This window comes from Oncorhynchus clarkii, chromosome 24, assembly GCF_045791955.1.
Source record: "Oncorhynchus clarkii lewisi isolate Uvic-CL-2024 chromosome 24, UVic_Ocla_1.0, whole genome shotgun sequence".
Classification (NCBI taxonomy): domain Eukaryota; kingdom Metazoa; phylum Chordata; class Actinopteri; order Salmoniformes; family Salmonidae; genus Oncorhynchus; species Oncorhynchus clarkii.
Genome location: NC_092170.1, coordinates 38,890,503 through 38,908,526, shown reverse-complemented (window position 1 = coordinate 38,908,526; position 18,024 = coordinate 38,890,503). Strand labels below are relative to the sequence as shown.

The following is an 18,024-nucleotide window of genomic DNA, read 5'->3' as shown; positions in this document are numbered from 1 at the left end:
CTTCCTTCCCACACATCTGTTATCTTTCTTTCTCTACCTATCCCTTTCACCCTAAGCTTCTTGTTCGTCCTCTCTGTCCCTGTTCCTCAAGCCAATGATACAGTGCATTCAGAAAATATTCAGACCCCTGTCTTTTATCCACATTTTGTTACGTTACGGCCTTATTCTAAAATCGATTAAATAAAATAAAAATCCTCGTCAATGTACACACAATAGCCCATAATGACAAACCGAACACAGGTTATCAATTTTATCAAATCTTTTACAAATAAAAAATTGAAATGTCTTCTTTACATAAGTATTGTGTCGAGAAACAGATCTGGGGAAGGGTGACATTTCTCCAGCATTGAAGGTCCCCAAGAACACACCATCAATATTAAATGGAAAATGTTTGGAACGCCCAATTGGCGGAGAAGGGCCTTGGTCAGGGATGTGACCAAGGACCCTATGGTCACTCTGGCAGTGTTCCAGAGTTCCTCTTTGGAGATGGGAGAACCTTCCAGAAGGACAACCATCTCTGCAGGACTCCACCAATCAGGCCTCTATGTTAGAGTGACCAGACGGAAACAACTCCTCAGTAAAAGGCAAATGACAGCCCACTTGGAGTTTACCAAAAGGGACCCAAATGACTCTCAGACCATGAGAAACCAGCTTCTCTGGTCTGATGAAATCAAGATTGAACTCTTTGGCCTCAATACCAAGTGTCACGTCTGGAGTAAACCTGGCATCATCCCTTGCGGTGAAGCATGGTGGTGGTAGCATCATGCTGGGGGGATGTTTTTCAGTGGCAGTGACTGGGAGACTAGTCAGGATTGAGGGAAAGATGAATGTAGCAAAGTACAGAAAGATCCTTGATGAAAACCTGCTCTAGAGCACTCAGGACCTCAGACTGGGGTGAAGGTTCACCTTCCAACAGGACAACGACCCTAAGCACACAGACAAGACAGCGCAGGAGTGGCTTCGGAACAAGTCTCTGAATGTCCCTCCTGTCACATATCAAAATGTGAAAAAGTCAAGGAGTCAGAATGCGTTTCGAAGGCACTGTGGAGTGGTAGTATTGTTTCTGCATATATAAAAAAGTATGTGGACACCCCTTCAAATGAGTGGATTCAGCTATTTCAGCCACACCATTGCACAGTCATGCAACCTCTATAGACAAACATTGGCAGTAGAATGGCCTTACTGAAATCTCAGTGACTTACAACGTGGCACTGTCATAGGATGACACCTTTCCAACAAGTCAGTTAATCAAATTTCTGCCCTGCTAGAGCTGCCTTGGTCAACTGTAAGTGCTGTTATTGTGAAGTGGAAATGTCTAGGAGCAACAATGGCTCAGCCGTGAAGTGGTAGGTCACACAAGCACACATAATGGGATCGCCCAGTGCTAAAGCACGTAAACTACCTCTGGAAACAATTTTTTGTACAAGAACTGTTAGTCTGGAGCTTCATGAAATGGGTTTCCATGGTAGAGCAGCCACCCACAAGGTTAAGATCACCATGTGCAATGTCCAACGTCGGATGGAGTGGTGTAAATCTCACCAACATTGACCTCTGGAGCAGTGTAAACACGTTCTCTGGAGTGATGAACCACGCTTCACCATCTGGCATTCCAACGGACAAATCTGTGTTTGGAGGATGCCAGGAGAACGCTACCTGCCCCAATGCAAAGTGCCAACTGTAAAGTTTGGTGGGGGAGGAATAAATGTTCGACGAGCAGGTGTCCACATACTTTTGATCTTGTAGTGTCTATAAAAAATATTATTTTTTTTAAACATGGGGATGTAGCTACGTGTTTCATTCACTTACCACCACACTAAGTCCAGAATGTTGACTTCTAACATTTTGGCCGTTCACAGAATGTACACATAGAAATGCAACGTGATGGACAGTGAGATCCTCATCATGTACAGCTCTATACAGTGAAACTCTTGTCAAGGTGATCTATCTCTGTGTTCTGGCTGTGGCCCAGATTAGTTTTGGCCCTGAAATAGAGCGCACCTGTGTGTGATCATCATTCAGGTCCTGAGCTACCCAACTATGACATCATCATCAATTGCCTGTTGACTGACTCAGCACATTCTCATCCCTGCTCTAAATTCTACACAACACCAGCTGTAGTCCGCCCAACGATCTGAAGTTTTAAAGTTCCATAGTTCTGTAGTGTTGTACAGAGGGCGGGTGGGATGACGTGGAAAATACTTATTCTCTTCTCTTTCTTCTTTCTTCATCTCCCTGATTAAGCAATACTTTGGTGCAAGAGGACACATTTGCAGGACAGAGAGAACACCCTCAGAGGTCAGGCCAAGGTTGTGGGGGCCTAAGGTTGTCGTGCCTAAGGTTGTGGGGTCAAGGTTGTGGGGCCTAAGGTTGTGGGGCCTAAGGTTGTGGGGCCTAAGGTTGTGAGGTCAAGGTTGTGGGGCCTAAGGTTGTGAGCCCTAAGGTTGTGAGCCCTAAGGTTGTGAGCCCTAAGGTTGTGAGGCCTAAGGTTGTGAGGCCTAAGGTTGTGAGGCCTAAGGTTGTAGGGCATTCACTCACTGCTCTAGAATGTAGTGAAATACTGATACAGTACATTTGAAAAGGTGCCACTAAATGAATGTCTAAACTTAGTTTTCTTTGTCCTATGTCATAATTACTCACATAGAATGAATCATAAAATTGTTCTCTACAGTATTATAACCTTCATATATTTGTACTTGACTGTGTTGGTGAAATAAGAGTGTTAGTTTGCTGTGACCGTTGATATTTTAGACTGCGCTGCTCTTGGTTGTAGCTTTTCCATATTTGTGCTCGATTCGGTCTTATGTAGCAACATTTTTAATGCCGTTTTTTACATTGGATAAAAGTAGAGATTCAGAGCTAGAAAATGTTATATTATACACTTTGAATCAATCAATCATTAAAGCCCTTTTTACATCAGCCGATGTCACAAAGTGCTGTGCAGAAACCCAGCCTAAAACCCCAAACAGCAAGCAATGCAGATATAGGAGCACTGTGGCTAGGAAAAACTCACTAGAAAGGCCAGAACCTAGGAAGAAACCTAGAGAGGAACCATGCTCTGAGGGGTGGCCAGTCCTCTTCTGGCTGTGCCGGGTGGAGATTATAACAGAACATGGCCAAGATGTTCAAATGTTCATAGAAGACAAGCAGGGTCAAATAATAATAATCACAGTGGTTGTAGAGGGTGCAACAGGTCAGCACCCTAGGAGAAAATGTCAGTTGGCTTTTCATAGGCGATCATTCAGAGTTATGGTCAGCAGGTGAGGTAGAGAGAGAGAGTCCAAAACAGCAGGTCCGGGACAAGGTAGCACGTCCAGTGAACAGGCCAGGGCTCCATAGCTGCAGGCAGAACAGTTGAAACTGAAGCAGCAGCATGACCAGGTGGACTGGGGACAGCAAGGAGTCATCAGGCCAGGTAGTCCTGAGGCATGGTCCTAGGGCTCAGGTCTTCCAAGAGAAGAGAGAGAGAAAGAGAGAGAGAGAGAGAAAAGGGGAGACAATTAGAGGGAGCATACTTAAATTCACACAGGACACTGGATAAGACATGAGAAATACTCCAGATATAACAGACTGACCCTAGCCCCACGACAGATAAACTATTGCAGCATAAATACTGAAGGCTGAGACAGGAGGGGTCGGGAGACACTGTGGTCGTGTCCGACGACACCCCCGGAAAGGGCCAAACAGGCAGGATATATTGTAACCGCACCCACTTTGCTAAGGCACAGCCCCCACACCTCTAGAGGGATATTGTTAACCACTGACCTACTACCCTGAGACAATGCCGAGTATAGCCCACGAAGACCTCCTCCATGGCACGAACCCTGCATCAACACAGACAGGAAGATCACGTAAATGACTCAACCCACTCAAGAGACGTACCTATCCTAGGGACGGCATGGAAGAGCACCAGTAAGCCAGTGACTCAGCCCCTGTAATAGGGTTAGAGGCAGGGAATCCCAGTGGAGAGAGGGGATCCGGCCTGGCAGAGAGAGCAATGGCGGGTCGTTGCTCCAGTGCCTTTCCGTTCACCTTCACACTCCTGGGCCAGACTACACTCAATCATAGGACCTACTGAAGAGATGAGTCTTCAATAAATACTTAAGGGATATTTGGCCCACCTGGCCAAAAGCCAGAGAAAATGCAGAGCGCCAAATTCAAATAAATTACTTTAAAAATCAAACTTTCATTAAATCACATATGTAAGATACCAAATTAAAGCTACACTTGTTGTGAATCCAGCCAACATGTCAGATTTCAAATAGGCTTTTCGGCGAAAGCAAAGGATGCTATTATCTGAGGATAGCACCTCCGTAAACATAGAGGGAGAAGCATATTTCAACCCTGCAGGCGCGACACAAAACGCCGAAATAAAAATATAAATCATGCCTTACCTTTGACGAGCTTCTTCTGTTGGCACTCCAATATGTCCCAGAAACATCACAAATGGTCCTTTTGTTCGATTAATTCCGTCAATATATATCCAAAATGTCCATTTATTTGCCGCGTTTGATCCAGAAAAACACCGGTTCCAACATCCAACAAAATATCTCAAAAGTTACCTGTAAACTTTGCCAAAATATTTCAAACTACTTTTGTAATACAACTTTAGGTATTTTTTAAAGTAAATAATCGATAAAATTGAAGACGGGATGATCTGTGTTCAATACAGGAAGAAAACAAACTGACGCTACCTTTCTGGTTACGCCCCTCTAACAAACAGTACACTTGAAGTGACCCTCGTTTTGAACACTTCATTACACAAAGGAAAAATCTCAACCAATTTCTAAAGACTGGTGACATCCAGTGGAAGCAGTAGGAAGAAGGTCCATTAGAAATCTGGATTAACAATGAAAACACATTGAAAAGACCTAAAAAAAACAATCTGAATGGTTTTTCCTCTGGGGTTCGCCTGCTACATAGGTTCTGTTATACTCACAGACTTGATTCAAACCGTTTTAGAAACTTCAGTGTTTTCTATCCAAATCTACTAATAATGTGCATATCTTATCTTCTGGAGATGAGTAGCATGCATTTCATCCGGACATGAAAATACTGCCCCCTGTCACCAAGAAGTTAAAGGTCGAGACAGAGTCTGCGTCTCTCACATGGATAGGCAGACCATTCCATAAAAATGGAGCTCTATAGGAGAAAGCCTTGCCTCCAGCTGTTTGCTTAGAAATTCTAGGGACAGTAAGGAGGCCTGCGTCTTGTGACTGTAGAGTACGTGTAGGTACAGTATGTACGGCAGGACCACATCGGAAAGATAGGTAGGAGCAAGCCCATGTAATGCTTTGTAGGTTAGCAGTAAAACCCTGAAATCAGCCCTAGCCTTAACAGCATGTGTTGGAAGGATTGGACCAAGGTGCAGCATGGAAGGCGTTCATCATGTTATTTAATCTGAACCAGCAACAAAACAATAAAGAGTAACAAAATGAACACGCAGCTTTGTGGTGCAAAAAGGCTACAATACAAAAACAAGATCCCACAAACAACAGGTGGGAAAAGGCTGCCTAAATATGATCCCCAATCAGAGACAACGATAGACAGCTGTCTCTGATTGGGAAACATACCAGGCCAACATAGAAAAGAAAAAACTAGACTACCCACCTAGTCACACCCTGACCTAACCAAAATAGAGTAATGAAAGGTTATCTAAGGTCACTGCGTGACAGGAAGCCAGTGTAGAGAGGCTAGCACTGGAGTAATATGATCATTTTTTTTGGGTTCTAGTCAAGATTCTAGCAGCCGTGTTTAGCACTAACTGAAGTTTATTTAGTGTTTTATCCGGGTAGCCGGAAAGTAGAGCATTGCAGTAGTCTAATCTAGAAATGACCAAAGCATGGATACATTATTCTGCATAATTTTTGGACAGACAGAAAGTTTCTGATTTTTGCAATGTTACGAAAATGGAAAAAAGCTGTCCTTGAAATATTCTTGATATGTTTTTCAAAAAAGAGATCAGGGTCCAGAGTAACGCCGAGGTTCTTCACAGTTTTATTTGAAATGGTTATTTTCCACCATAATTTGCAAATAAATTCATAAAAAAATCCTACAATGTGATTTTCTGCATTTTTTCTCTCTCAATTTGTCTGTCATAGTTGAAGTGTACCTATGATGAAAATTACAGGCCTCTCTCATCTTTTTAAGTGGGAGAACTTGCACAATTGGTGGCTGACTAAATACTTTTTTCCCCCACTGTATATATAGGGAGGGTAAACAGGGAAGTGATGTTGTCCAGGTGAGTCTGATGACGCACAGGTGCGCGTAACGATGGTGACAAGTGTGCGCCATAATGAGCAGGCTGGTGACCTAGAGGCCGGAGAGGGAGCACACGTGACAACAAACAGCTGTGTATCATCCACATAGCAGTGAAAGTTAACATTATTGTTCTGAATGACACCAAGAGGCAAAATATATAGTGAAAACAATAGTGGTCCTAAAACAGAACCTTGAGGAACACCAACATTTACAGTTGATTTGTCAGAAGACAAAACATCAACAGAGACAAACTGATATCTTTCCAACAGACTAGATCTAAACCAGGCCAGAACTTGCCATGTAGACCAATTTGGGTTTCCAATCTCTCCAAAAGAATGTGGTGACCAATGGGTTTCCAATCTCTCCAAAGAATGTGGTGACCGATGGGTTTCCAATCTTTCCAAAGAATGTGGTGACCAATGGTATCAAAAGCAACACTAAGGTCTAGGAGCACAAGGACAGATCCAGTGCCTTGGTCTGACGCCATTAAAAGGTAATTTACCACCTTCACGAGTTCAGTATCAGTGCTATGATGGGGTCTAAAACCAAACTGAAGTGTTTTGTATACATTGTTTGTCTTCAGGAAGGCAGTGAGTGCAGTGAGTTCAGTATGCAGTTTGAAGGTTTATAGGCCATTACTATTTTCATCAATGTGTCAAGAGATAATTTGCTTTCTAATGATCATGATCTTTATAAACTTGTAAACTCACTTTTGAGAAAATGGCCCTTGAATGTTTTGGTACCTACTGAAGAGCTCTTCTTTGTCTACACTCATTCATTATCGTTTACACTCGTTTAAGCTTTAACCCCACCCATCTCTTTAAGGATTCACATATAAGGCCACATACTAAACAACCAAAGATTTCAAGACTAAAGGCTGGCTTAAACTATGGGTGTGTTCGTAAATTTAATCTGGAGAGCCAGAGTGTGCTATGGGTGTTCGTAAACTCAGAGCGTTGTCAGATTGGCCATTCATAAATTTAGAGCGTTTTGCTCTCGGAGCGTTTTTCTGTTAGAGCGTTCAGAGTGCTCGATTATTAGGGTGGATCTGAGTATTCTGATGCTCAGATCAAGCACCCAAACTAACTGGCTAACGTTGGCTAGCTACTTCCAGACACAAATGACAGAACAGCTCACTCTGACTATTTTACTTGCCCTAGCTGAGCTGGTTAGAATGTTTTTATGTTATCCATAGCGTTGGTGACTGCAACTGTGCTGCTGGAAACAATTTAATGAAGCTTTTTTGCCAACATTTACTGACACCAGCCATATTCAACGGGTGTTGAGCGCTCGCAAATTCATCAATTACTCTGCGCTCTGGCACACTCAGACAAGCATGCATATCGACAGTTGTCGAAGTGACATCATAAGTATTATATTGAAAAAGTTACTTGCATAGTGCAGTCCTTTGTTTAGACATGTAGCTAGCTAGTCAATTCACCATAATCACAACTCATGATGTTACTTCCCTGCATGAATCCAACCTGCATGAATCCAACCAGGTTCAATGTTAGCTAGGTAACTTTAAGCTATAACTAGCAAGGCAAATGGCGCAAAAGTCAAATAATATTACTAAAAAATATTCATATTCATGAAATCACAAGTGCAATATTGTAAAACACAGTTTAGCCTTTTGTTAATCCACCTGTCTCAGATTTTGAAATTATGCTTTTCAGCGACAGCAATCCAAGCGTTTGTGTAAGTTTATCGATAGCCTAGCATAGCATTATGTACACTTAGCATCAGGAAGCTTGGTCACGAAAATCAGAAAAGCAATCAAATTAACCGTTTACCTTCGATGATCTTCGGATGTTTTCACTCACGAGACTCCCAGTTGCACAACAAATGTTCCTTTTGTTCCATAAAGATTATTTTTATATCCAAAATACCGACGTTTGTTTGTCGCGTTATGTTCAGAAATCCACAGGAAAGAGCGGTCATGAAAACGCAGACGGAAATTCCAAAATAGTCTTCATAATGTCCACAGAAACATGTCAAACGTTTTTTATAATCATTCCTCATGTAGTTTTTAAAATATATATTCGATAATATATCAACCGAGTGTGTAAGTTTTTTCAATAACAGCGGGAGGAACAATGGCGGCTTTACTCTGTAGTGCAAAAACTCACTCTGAGAGCCCCCACCTATCCACTTACGCAATGTGATCTTTCACGCTCATTTTTCAAAATAAAAGCCTGAAACTATGTATAAAGACTGTTGACACCTTCGGGAAGCCAGAGAAAAAGGAAAAATCTTGTTGATATCCCTTCAAATGGAGGATAGGCATGCATAGGAACAGAAGGGTTTCAAAATAAGAGGCACTTCCTGATTGGATTTTCCTCAGGGTTTCGCCTGCAATATCAGTTCTGTTATACTCACAGACAATATTTTGACAGTTTTGGAAACTTTAGAGTGTTTTCTATCCTAATCTGTCAATTATATGCATATTCTAGCATCAGGTCCTGAGACATAGGCCGTTTACGTTGGGAACGTTATTTTTCCAAACATAAAAATAGTGCCCCCTAGCTTCAAGAGGTTAACCTCTAGTGACACCCCATCCCGTGAACGGGACCGTTGTCATCATCTGACACTAATTAGCATAACGCAACAGACATAAATACTCCAAGAAAATATAGCTATTCATGAAAATCACAAATGAAATATATTGAGACACAGCTTAGCCTTTTGTTAATCACCCTGTCATCTCAGATTGTCAAAATATGCTTTACAGCCAAAGCTAGACAAGCATTTGTGTAAGTTTATCGATAGCCTAGCATAGCATTTTGTCAAGCTAGCAGCAGGTAACTTGGACACGGAAATCAGAAAAGCAATCAAATTAAATCGTTTACCTTTGATGAGCTTCGGATGTTTTCACTCACGAGACTCCCAGTTAGATAGCAAATGTTCCTTTTTTCCAAAAATATAATTTTTGTAGGCGAAATAGCTCCGTTTGTTCTTCACGTTTGGCTGAGAAATCGCCCGGAAATTGCAGTCACGAAAACGGCGAAAAATATTCCAAATTAGCTCCATAATATCGACAGAAACATGGCAAACATCAGGTCCTGAGACATAGGCCGTTTACGTTGGGAACGTTATTTTTCCAAACATAAAAATAGTGCCCCCTAGCTTCAAGAGGTTAACCTCTAGTGACACCCCATCCCGTGAACGGGACCGTTGTCATCATCTGACACTAATTAGCATAACGCAACAGACATAAATACTCCAAGAAAATATTGCTATTCATGAAAATCACAAATGAAATATATTGAGACACAGCTTAGCCTTTTGTTAATCACCCTGTCATCTCAGATTGTCAAAATATGCTTTACAGCCAAAGCTAGACAAGCATTTGTGTAAGTTTATCGATAGCCTAGCATAGCATTTTGTCAAGCTAGCAGCAGGTAACTTGGACACGGAAATCAGAAAAGCAATCAAATTAAATCGTTTACCTTTGATGAGCTTCGGATGTTTTCACTCACGAGACTCCCAGTTAGATAGCAAATGTTCCTTTTTTCCAAAAATATTATTTTTGTAGGCGAAATAGCTCCGTTTGTTCTTCACGTTTGGCTGAGAAATCGCCCGGAAATTGCAGTCACGAAAACGGCGAAAAATATTCCAAATTAGCTCCATAATATCGACAGAAACATGGCAAACGTTGTTTATAATCAATCCTCAAGGTGTTTTTCAAATATCTATTTGATAATATATCAACTGGGACTGGTGGCTTCTTAGTAGGATACAGAGAAACAATGGCCGCATTTGTCCTTTACGCACCAAACACTATGAGAGACTTCAGCTGACCACTGACGCAATGTTGACGTTCAGGCTCATTTTTCAAAATAAAAGCCTGAAACTATGTCTTGTGATACTAGACACATTAGGGAAGCCATAGAAAAAGTAATCTGGTTGATAGCCCATTCACTGCTCAATAGGGTCGCAGAGCCTTCTAAATAAGAGTCACTTCCTCTTTGGATTTTTCTCAGGCTTTCGCCTGCAACATCAGTTCTGTTATATTCACAGACAATATTTTTACAGTTTTGGAAACTTTAGAGTTTTCTATCCTAAGCTGTCAATTATATGCATATTCTAGCATCTTGTCCTGACAAAATATCCTGTTTACTGTATCCTGTTTCCAAAAATGAAAATACTGCCCCATAGTCACAACAGGTTTTAAGGGATATGAAAGTTCACATGTTCCAGAAGGCATTTCTGCCAAAAAATGCATTTTGATAAAAAAACTACGTTTAAGTTGGCTCCTGTGAAGTAGGGACGCGAGACAAGACCCTAGTTTCCTGAAACGAATTCAGTCTGTTAGCTTTGTCAATGAATATATAAACTCAGCAAAAAAAGAAACATCCTCTCACTGTCAACTGTGTTTATTTTCAGCAAACTTAAAATGTGTAAGTATTTGAATGAACATAACAAGATTCAAAAACTTAGACATCAACTGAACAAGTTCCACAGACATGTGACTAAGAGACGTTGAATAATGTGTCTCTGAACATAGGGGGGGTCAAAATCAAAAGTAACAGTCAGTATCTGGTGTGGCCACCAGTGGCATTAAGTACTGCAGTGATATCCTCCTCATGGAATGCACCAGATTTGCCAGTTCTTGCTGTGATATGTTACCCCACTCTTCCACCAAGGCACCTGCAAGTTCCTGGACATTTATGTGTGGAATGGCCCTAGTCCTCACCCTCTGATCCAACAGGTCCCAGACGTGCTCAATGGGATTGAGATCCGGGTTCTTCGCTGGCCATGGCAGAACACTTACATTCCTGTCTTGCAGGAAAACACGCAAAGAACGAGCAGTATGGCTGGTGGCATTGTCATGCTGGAGTGTCATGTCAGGATGAGCCTGCAGAAAGGGTACCACATGAGGGAGGAGGATGTCTTCCCTGTAACACACAGCGTTGAGACTCTCCACCTCCAAACCGCTCCTGCTCCAGAGTACAGGCCTCGGTGTAACGCTCATTCCTTCGACGATAAACGCAAATCTGACCATCACCCCTGGTGAGACAAAAACGCGATACATCAGTGAAGACCACTTTTTGCCAGTCCTATCTGGTCCAGTGACAGTGGGTTTGTGCCCATAGGCAACGTTGCTGCCGGTGATGTCTGGTGAGGACCTATCTTACAACAGGCCTACAAGCCCTCAGTCCAGCCTCTCTCAGCCTATTGCTAACAGTCTGAGCACTGATAGAGGGATTGTGCATTCCTGGTGTAACTCGGACAGTTGTTGCCATCCTGTACCTGTCCCGCAGGTGTGATGTTCAGATGTACCGGTCCTGTGCAGGTGCTCTTACACGTGGTCTGCCACTGCGAAGACGATCAGCTGTCCGTCCTGTCTCCCTGTAGCGTTGTCTTAGGCGTCTCACAGTACGGACATTCCAATTTATTGCCCTGGTCACATCTGCAGTCCCCTTGCAGCATGCCTAAGGCACATTCACGCAGATGAAGAGGGATCCTGGGCATCTTTCTTTTGGTGTTTTTCAGAGTCAGTAGAAAGGCCTCTTTAGTGTCCTACGTTTTCATAACTGTGACCTTAATTGCCTACTGTCTGTAAGCTGTTAGTGTCTTAACGACTGTTCCACAGGTGCATGTTCATTAATTGTTTATGGTTCATTGAACAAGCATGGGAAACAGTGTTTAAACCCTTTACAATGAAGATCTGTGAAGTTATTTGTATTTTTATGAATTGTCTTTGAAAGACAGGGTCCTGAAAAAGGGACGTTTCTTTTTTTTGCTGAGTTTATATATACTGTATATAGGCTCAATTTTGTTTTGTATCGCACATTAATTAATTAATTTACAAAAAGCCAATGTGGTCACACATGAACCTGCAGCCAATAGCTAGCTTGTCAGTTGACATTCGAAGTTAGCGCCGTCGTGCCCACGGAGCAGTCTCAGAGTTCTATTGATCATTGACCACTTTTTGACCATGGCCGCAATGACACTCTGTTCACTCTAATCATGCTAAATTATCTTAGCAAATCATTTAACTTTTTGAACTGTATATGGTAGAGACATAGGGGTTGGAGAGTTGTTTTTCTGAGGCAATTCACTGCTGAATTAATACAAACATTGAATTAAATAATAATTTCAGGTTGTTAGGGCCAAGGTTGTAAGGCCAAGGTTGTAAGGCCAAGGTTGTAAGGCCAAGGTTGTTAGGGCCAAGGTTGTTAGGCCAAGGTTGTTAGGGCCAAGGTTGTTAGGCCAAGGTTGTTAGGGCCAAGGCTGTTAGGCCAAGGTTGTTAGGGCCAAGGTTGTAAGGCCAGCGTTACAGTGTTTTCATAACAGACAACGTATCACTTTTTTTTCCTTCATTGTTTTTACAGTGTCATTAGAAAAGCAGGTCAAACATCTCTGAAGAAGGTGAAGACCCAACACATTGTAATGTAGTGTGCAGGTCAAACATCTCTAGTGTCCTGAAGAAGGTGAAGACCCAACACATTGTAATGTAGTGTGCAGGTCAAACATCTCTAGTGTCCTGAAGAAGGTGAAGACCCAACACATTGTAATGTAGTGTGCAGGTCAAACATCTCTAGTGTCCTGAAGAAGGTGAAGACCCAACACATTGTAATGCAGTGTGCAGGTCAAACATCTCTAGTGTCCTGAAGAAGGTGAAGACCCAACACATTGTAATGCAGTGTGCAGGTCAAACATCTCTAGTGTCCTGAAGAAGGTGAAGACCCAACACATTGTAATGTAGTGTGCAGGTCAAACATCTCTAGTGTCCTGAAGAAGGTGAAGACCCAACACATTGTAACGCAGTGTGCAGGTCAAACTGAGTTACTAAATAACGAGAGTTGTACAGTCGTGGCCAAAAGTTTTGAGAATGACACAAATATTAATTTTCACAAAGTCTGCTGCCTCAGTTTGTATGATGGCAATTTGCATATACTACAGAATGTTATGAAGAATGATCAGATTAATTGCAAAGTCCCTCTTTGCCATGTAAATGAACTGAATCCCCCAAAAACATTTCCACTCCATTTCAGCCCTGCCACAAAAGGACCAGCTGACATCATGTCAGTGATTCTCCCGTTAACACAGGTGTGAGTGTTGACGAGGACAAGGCTGGAGATCCCCTGCAAGGAAACACGCGCCGTCATCATTGCTTTGCGTAAAGAGGGCTTCACAGGCAAGGATATTGCTGCCAGTAAAATTCACCAAAATCAACCATTCATCGGATCATCAAAAACTTCAAGGAGAGCGGTTCAATTGTTTTGAAGAATGCTTCAGGGCATCCAAGAAAGTCCAGCAAGCGCCAGGACCGTCTCCTAAAGTTGATTCAGCTGCGGGATCAGGGCACCACCAGTACAGAGCATGCTCAGGAATGGCAGCAGGCAGGTGTGAGTGCATCTGTACACACAGTGAGGCGAAGACTTTTGGAGGATGGCCTGGTGTCAAGAAGGGCAGGAAAGAAGCCACTTCTCTCCAGGAAAAACATCAGTGACAGACTGATATTCTGCAACAGGTAGAGGGATTGGACTGTTGAGGACTGGGGTAAAGTCATTTTCTTTGATGAATCCCCTTTCCGATTGTTTGGGGCATCCAGAAAAAAGCTTGCCTAGAGAAGACAAGGTGAGCACTACCATCAGTCCTGTGTCATGCCAACAGTAAAGCATCCTGAGACCATTCATGTGTGGGGTTGCTTCTCAGCCAAGGGAGTGGGCTCACTCACAATTTTTCCTCAGAACACAGCCATGAATAAAGAATGGTACCAACACATCCTCCGAGAGCAACTTCTCCAAACCATTCAGGAACAGGTTGGTGACAAACAATGCATTTTCCAGCATGATGGAGCACCTTGCCATAAGGCAAAAGTGGTAAATAAGTGGCTCGGGGAACAAAACATCGATATTTTAGGTCCATGGCCAGGAAACTTCCCAGACCTTAATCCCATTGAGAACTTGTGGTCAATCCTCAAGAGGCAGGTGGACAAACAAAAACCCACAAATTCTTACAAACTCCAAGCATTGATTATGCAAGAATGGGCTGCCATCAGTCAGGATGTGGCCCAGAAGTTAATTAACAGCATGCCAGGGCGGATTGCAGAGGTCTTGAAAAAGAAGAGTCATCACTGCAAATATTGACTCTTTGCACCAACTTCATGTAATTGTCAATAAAAGCCTTTGAAATTTATTCCATAGTAACATCTGACAAAAATATCTAAAGACACTGAAGCAGCAAACTTTGTGGAAATTAATATTTGTGTCATTCTCAAAACTTTTGGCTATGACTGTAGTGTGTGTCTGCCATGCTTGTTCTTTTCTATTTAGTCATGTGTCATTCACCTGTCAACCCAGTAGATACGGCTTGTCAGGAAGTTGACATGACAGATCTGAGACCAGAACTGAGAACTGATTGACTCCACCGGTCAGTGATTGGTCATGGCAGGGTTCTACTGCTCTGTTATTGGTCACAGGTCTGTGTTTGGTTGGGGTGGGTTTAAAACGGTGAGATTTTATTTCATCTGTCTGATGGGCAATGTCACAGAACGTCAGGAACACTCAGCGTCATCCGGCTGGCCATTACACAAGATGACACAAAACCAGAGGAGAGACACACAAACTGAGGCAAGGACATCACTTCCTGTTGGCCAGATGAACAGACAGACATACAGACAGACAGACATACAGACTGTCGTCCAGGGGTTAGTAAGGTCACTGGGGTTCGTGAGGTCACTGGGGGTTAGTGAGGTCAGTTGGGGTTAGTGTGGTCAGTGGGGTTAGTGTGGTCACTTGGGTTAGTGTGGTCAGTGGGGGTTAGTGAGGTCAGTGGGGGTTAGTGAGGTCAGTGGGGGTTAGTGTGGTCACTGGAGGTTAGTGAGGTCACTGGGGGTTAGTGTGGTCAGTGGGGGTTTGTGTGGTCACTGGGGGTTAGTGTGGTCACTGGGGGTTTGTGTGGTCCCTGAGGGTTTGTGTGGTCACTGGGGGTTGGTGAGTGCAATTACTTCACTGCACACACACACACACACACACACACACACGCACACACGCACACACGCACACACGCACACACGCACACACACACACCAAGCTGTCCTACTATCTTGGTCTGAGTTGATTCCTTATTAACAACATCAAGTAACATGTGTATGTTTCTCTCCTCAGGAACCTGGGAAAGTCAGGACTTAGAGTGTCGTGTTTGGGACTGGGTAAGAACACTCACGTTTTACAAACCATCACTCAACTAGCTCTCACAGACTCACGTCAGAATAATAGACGTTCATACATGTTACTCAAACTTCAAGTTTTGATGTTGTTGCAAAGGTCACATTTCAAAGTGTCTAAGGATAAGTTCAGGTGTTAACTCTGCGTTGTTTAAGGTTAAAGGTTAAAAGGTTTGGGATAGGCTGAAAACCCAACATCTCAAAAAACAACTTTCTATTGTGGATTCAAACATGCAACTTTCCACGTCGACCCCTGATGTCCTCAGACACACGGATGGCGGTTGAATACTGACTTGTACATATCTAGGATCAGTTTACCTTCCACAAATTATACCTTTAGACACAATGGGGGAGAATATAAAACTTACATCAGTGTCCAAGTGGAACTTCATCATTACACCTTGTTGGCCCGTCGAATAGGTCGAAGAGGTGGAAGAGCAAGCGGTGCAGAAGTGAGGGCAGAACATTCCAGCATTGTGTGTGTGTGTGTGTGTGTGTGTGTGTGTGTGTGTGTGTGTGTGTGTGTGTGTGTGTGTGTATGAATCACAACCTCCCACACACACAGTTATAAAACACAAACTCCCACTCAAACCACAGACACACACACACACACACACTGAAAATGTTAATCATCCGTTATTTGGCATTTTTCTGTGTTGCCATGGCTTCTCTTCTTCATTTAAACATATAATACCTGCCTCCAGTCGCCCTTCACAACTTCTCTCTTCTCTTCTCTTTCTCTCTCTCTCTCTCTCTCTCTCTCTCTCTCTCTCTCTCTCTCTCTCTCTTTGCTTACTCCCACTAGCCTCTCTCTTTCTCTCTCTCTCTCTCTCTCTCTCTCTCTCTCTCTCTCTCTCTCTCTCTCTCTCTCTCTCTCTCTCTCTTTCTCTTTCTCTTTCTCTTTCTCTTTCTCCCTCTCTGCTTACTCCCACTAGCCTCTCTCTCTCTCTCTCCATCTCTCTCTCTCTCTCCCTCTCTCTCTCTCTCTGCGCTTACACCCACTTACTTTGAGGGGTTATAAACACATACACAGAATCACACACTCAGACAGAAATAAACACACAGAACTGCACACACACTAACAGACACTCAAACTCTGAGCTCCCCTAGGGATCAATGGGCTTTTCTCTCTCAGCAGATGAAGCGCTTTTGTCTCAGCCATTAATAGCTTTATTTGCCACTGTAAATTGGATAGGGAGGGAGGGTGTGAGTGTATGTGTGTGCATTTCGGATATGTAGCAATTGAATGTGTAGGGTTTGAATATGTTGTTTTTTAGTTGGAGGTCTCAGAGAAAGGATAAGAGCGGCGGGATAGATTAAATCAGGTTGGTCAAGTAGAAAGAGAGAGAGAGAGAGAGAGAGAGAGAGAGAGAGAGATGGAGGTAGAGAGAGAGATGGAGGAAGGGAGAGAGAGAGAGAGAGAGAGAGAGAGAGAGATGGAGGTAGAGAGAGAGAGAGACAACAGACCATGTATTCACCCTGCACACCCTAATTGACAACCAAACAAACCAAAACAAAGGCAAAGTCTTCTCATGCTTTGTTGATTTCAAAAAAGCCTTCGACTCAATCTGGCATGAGGGTTTGCTATACAAACTGATGGAAAGTGGTGTTGGGGGTAAAACATACGACATTATAAAATCCATGTACACAAACAACAAGTGTGCGGTTAAAATTGGCAAAAAACACACACATTTCTTCACACAGGGTCGTGGGGTTAGACAGGGATGCAGCTTAAGCCCCACCCTCTTCAACATATATATCAACGAATTGGCGCGGGCACTAGAAAAGTCGGCAGCACCCGGCCTCCCCCTGCTAGAATCCGAAGTCAAATGTCTGCTGTTTGCCGATGATCTGGTGCTTCTGTCACCAACCAAGGAGGGCCTACGGCAGCACCTAGATCTTATGCACAGATTCTGTCAGACCTGGGCCCTGACAGTAAATCTCAGTAAGACCAAAATAATGGTGTTCCAAAAAAGGTCCAGTCACCAGGACCACAAATACAAATTCCATCTAGACACTGTTGCCCTAGAGCACACAAAAAACTATACATACCTTGGCCTAAACATCAGCGCCACAGGTAGCTTCCACAAAGCTGTGAACGATCTGAGAGACAAGGCAAGAAGGGCATTCTATGCCATCAAAAGAAACATAAATTTCAACATACCAATTAGGATTTGGCTAAAAATACTTGAATCAGTCATAGAGCCCATTGCCCTTTATGGTTGTGAGGTCTGAGGTCCTCTCACCAACCAAGACTTCACAAAATGGGACAAACACCAAATTGAGACTCTGCACGCAGAATTCTGCAAAAATATCCTCCGTGTACAACGTAGAACACCAAATAATGCATGCAGAGCAGAATTAGGCCGATACCCACTAATTATCAAAATCCAGAAAAGAGCCGTTAAATTCTACAACCACCTAAAAGGAAGTGATTCACAAACCTTCCATAACAAAGCCATCACCTACAGAGAGATGAACCTGGAGAAGAGTCCCCTAAGCAAGCTGGTCCTGGGGCTCTGTTCACAAACACAAACACACCCTACAGAGCCCCAGGACAACAGCACAATTAGACCCAACCAAATCAT

The 18,024-nt window shown here is 43.0% G+C and overlaps 1 protein-coding gene across 2 annotated transcripts in view; it reads left to right on the top strand.

The window, feature by feature from the left end:
* The window catches only part of LOC139382373 (potassium voltage-gated channel subfamily A regulatory beta subunit 1a), a 160,031-nt gene that overhangs the window by 71,981 nt on the left and 70,026 nt on the right, over positions 1–18,024 (top strand). For both annotated transcript variants that reach the window (XM_071126372.1, XM_071126373.1), the window contains exon 2: positions 15,378–15,421. In XM_071126372.1, coding sequence (XP_070982473.1) covers positions 15,378–15,421 — 44 coding nt within the window. The remainder of the gene's footprint in view (positions 1–15,377; positions 15,422–18,024) is intronic.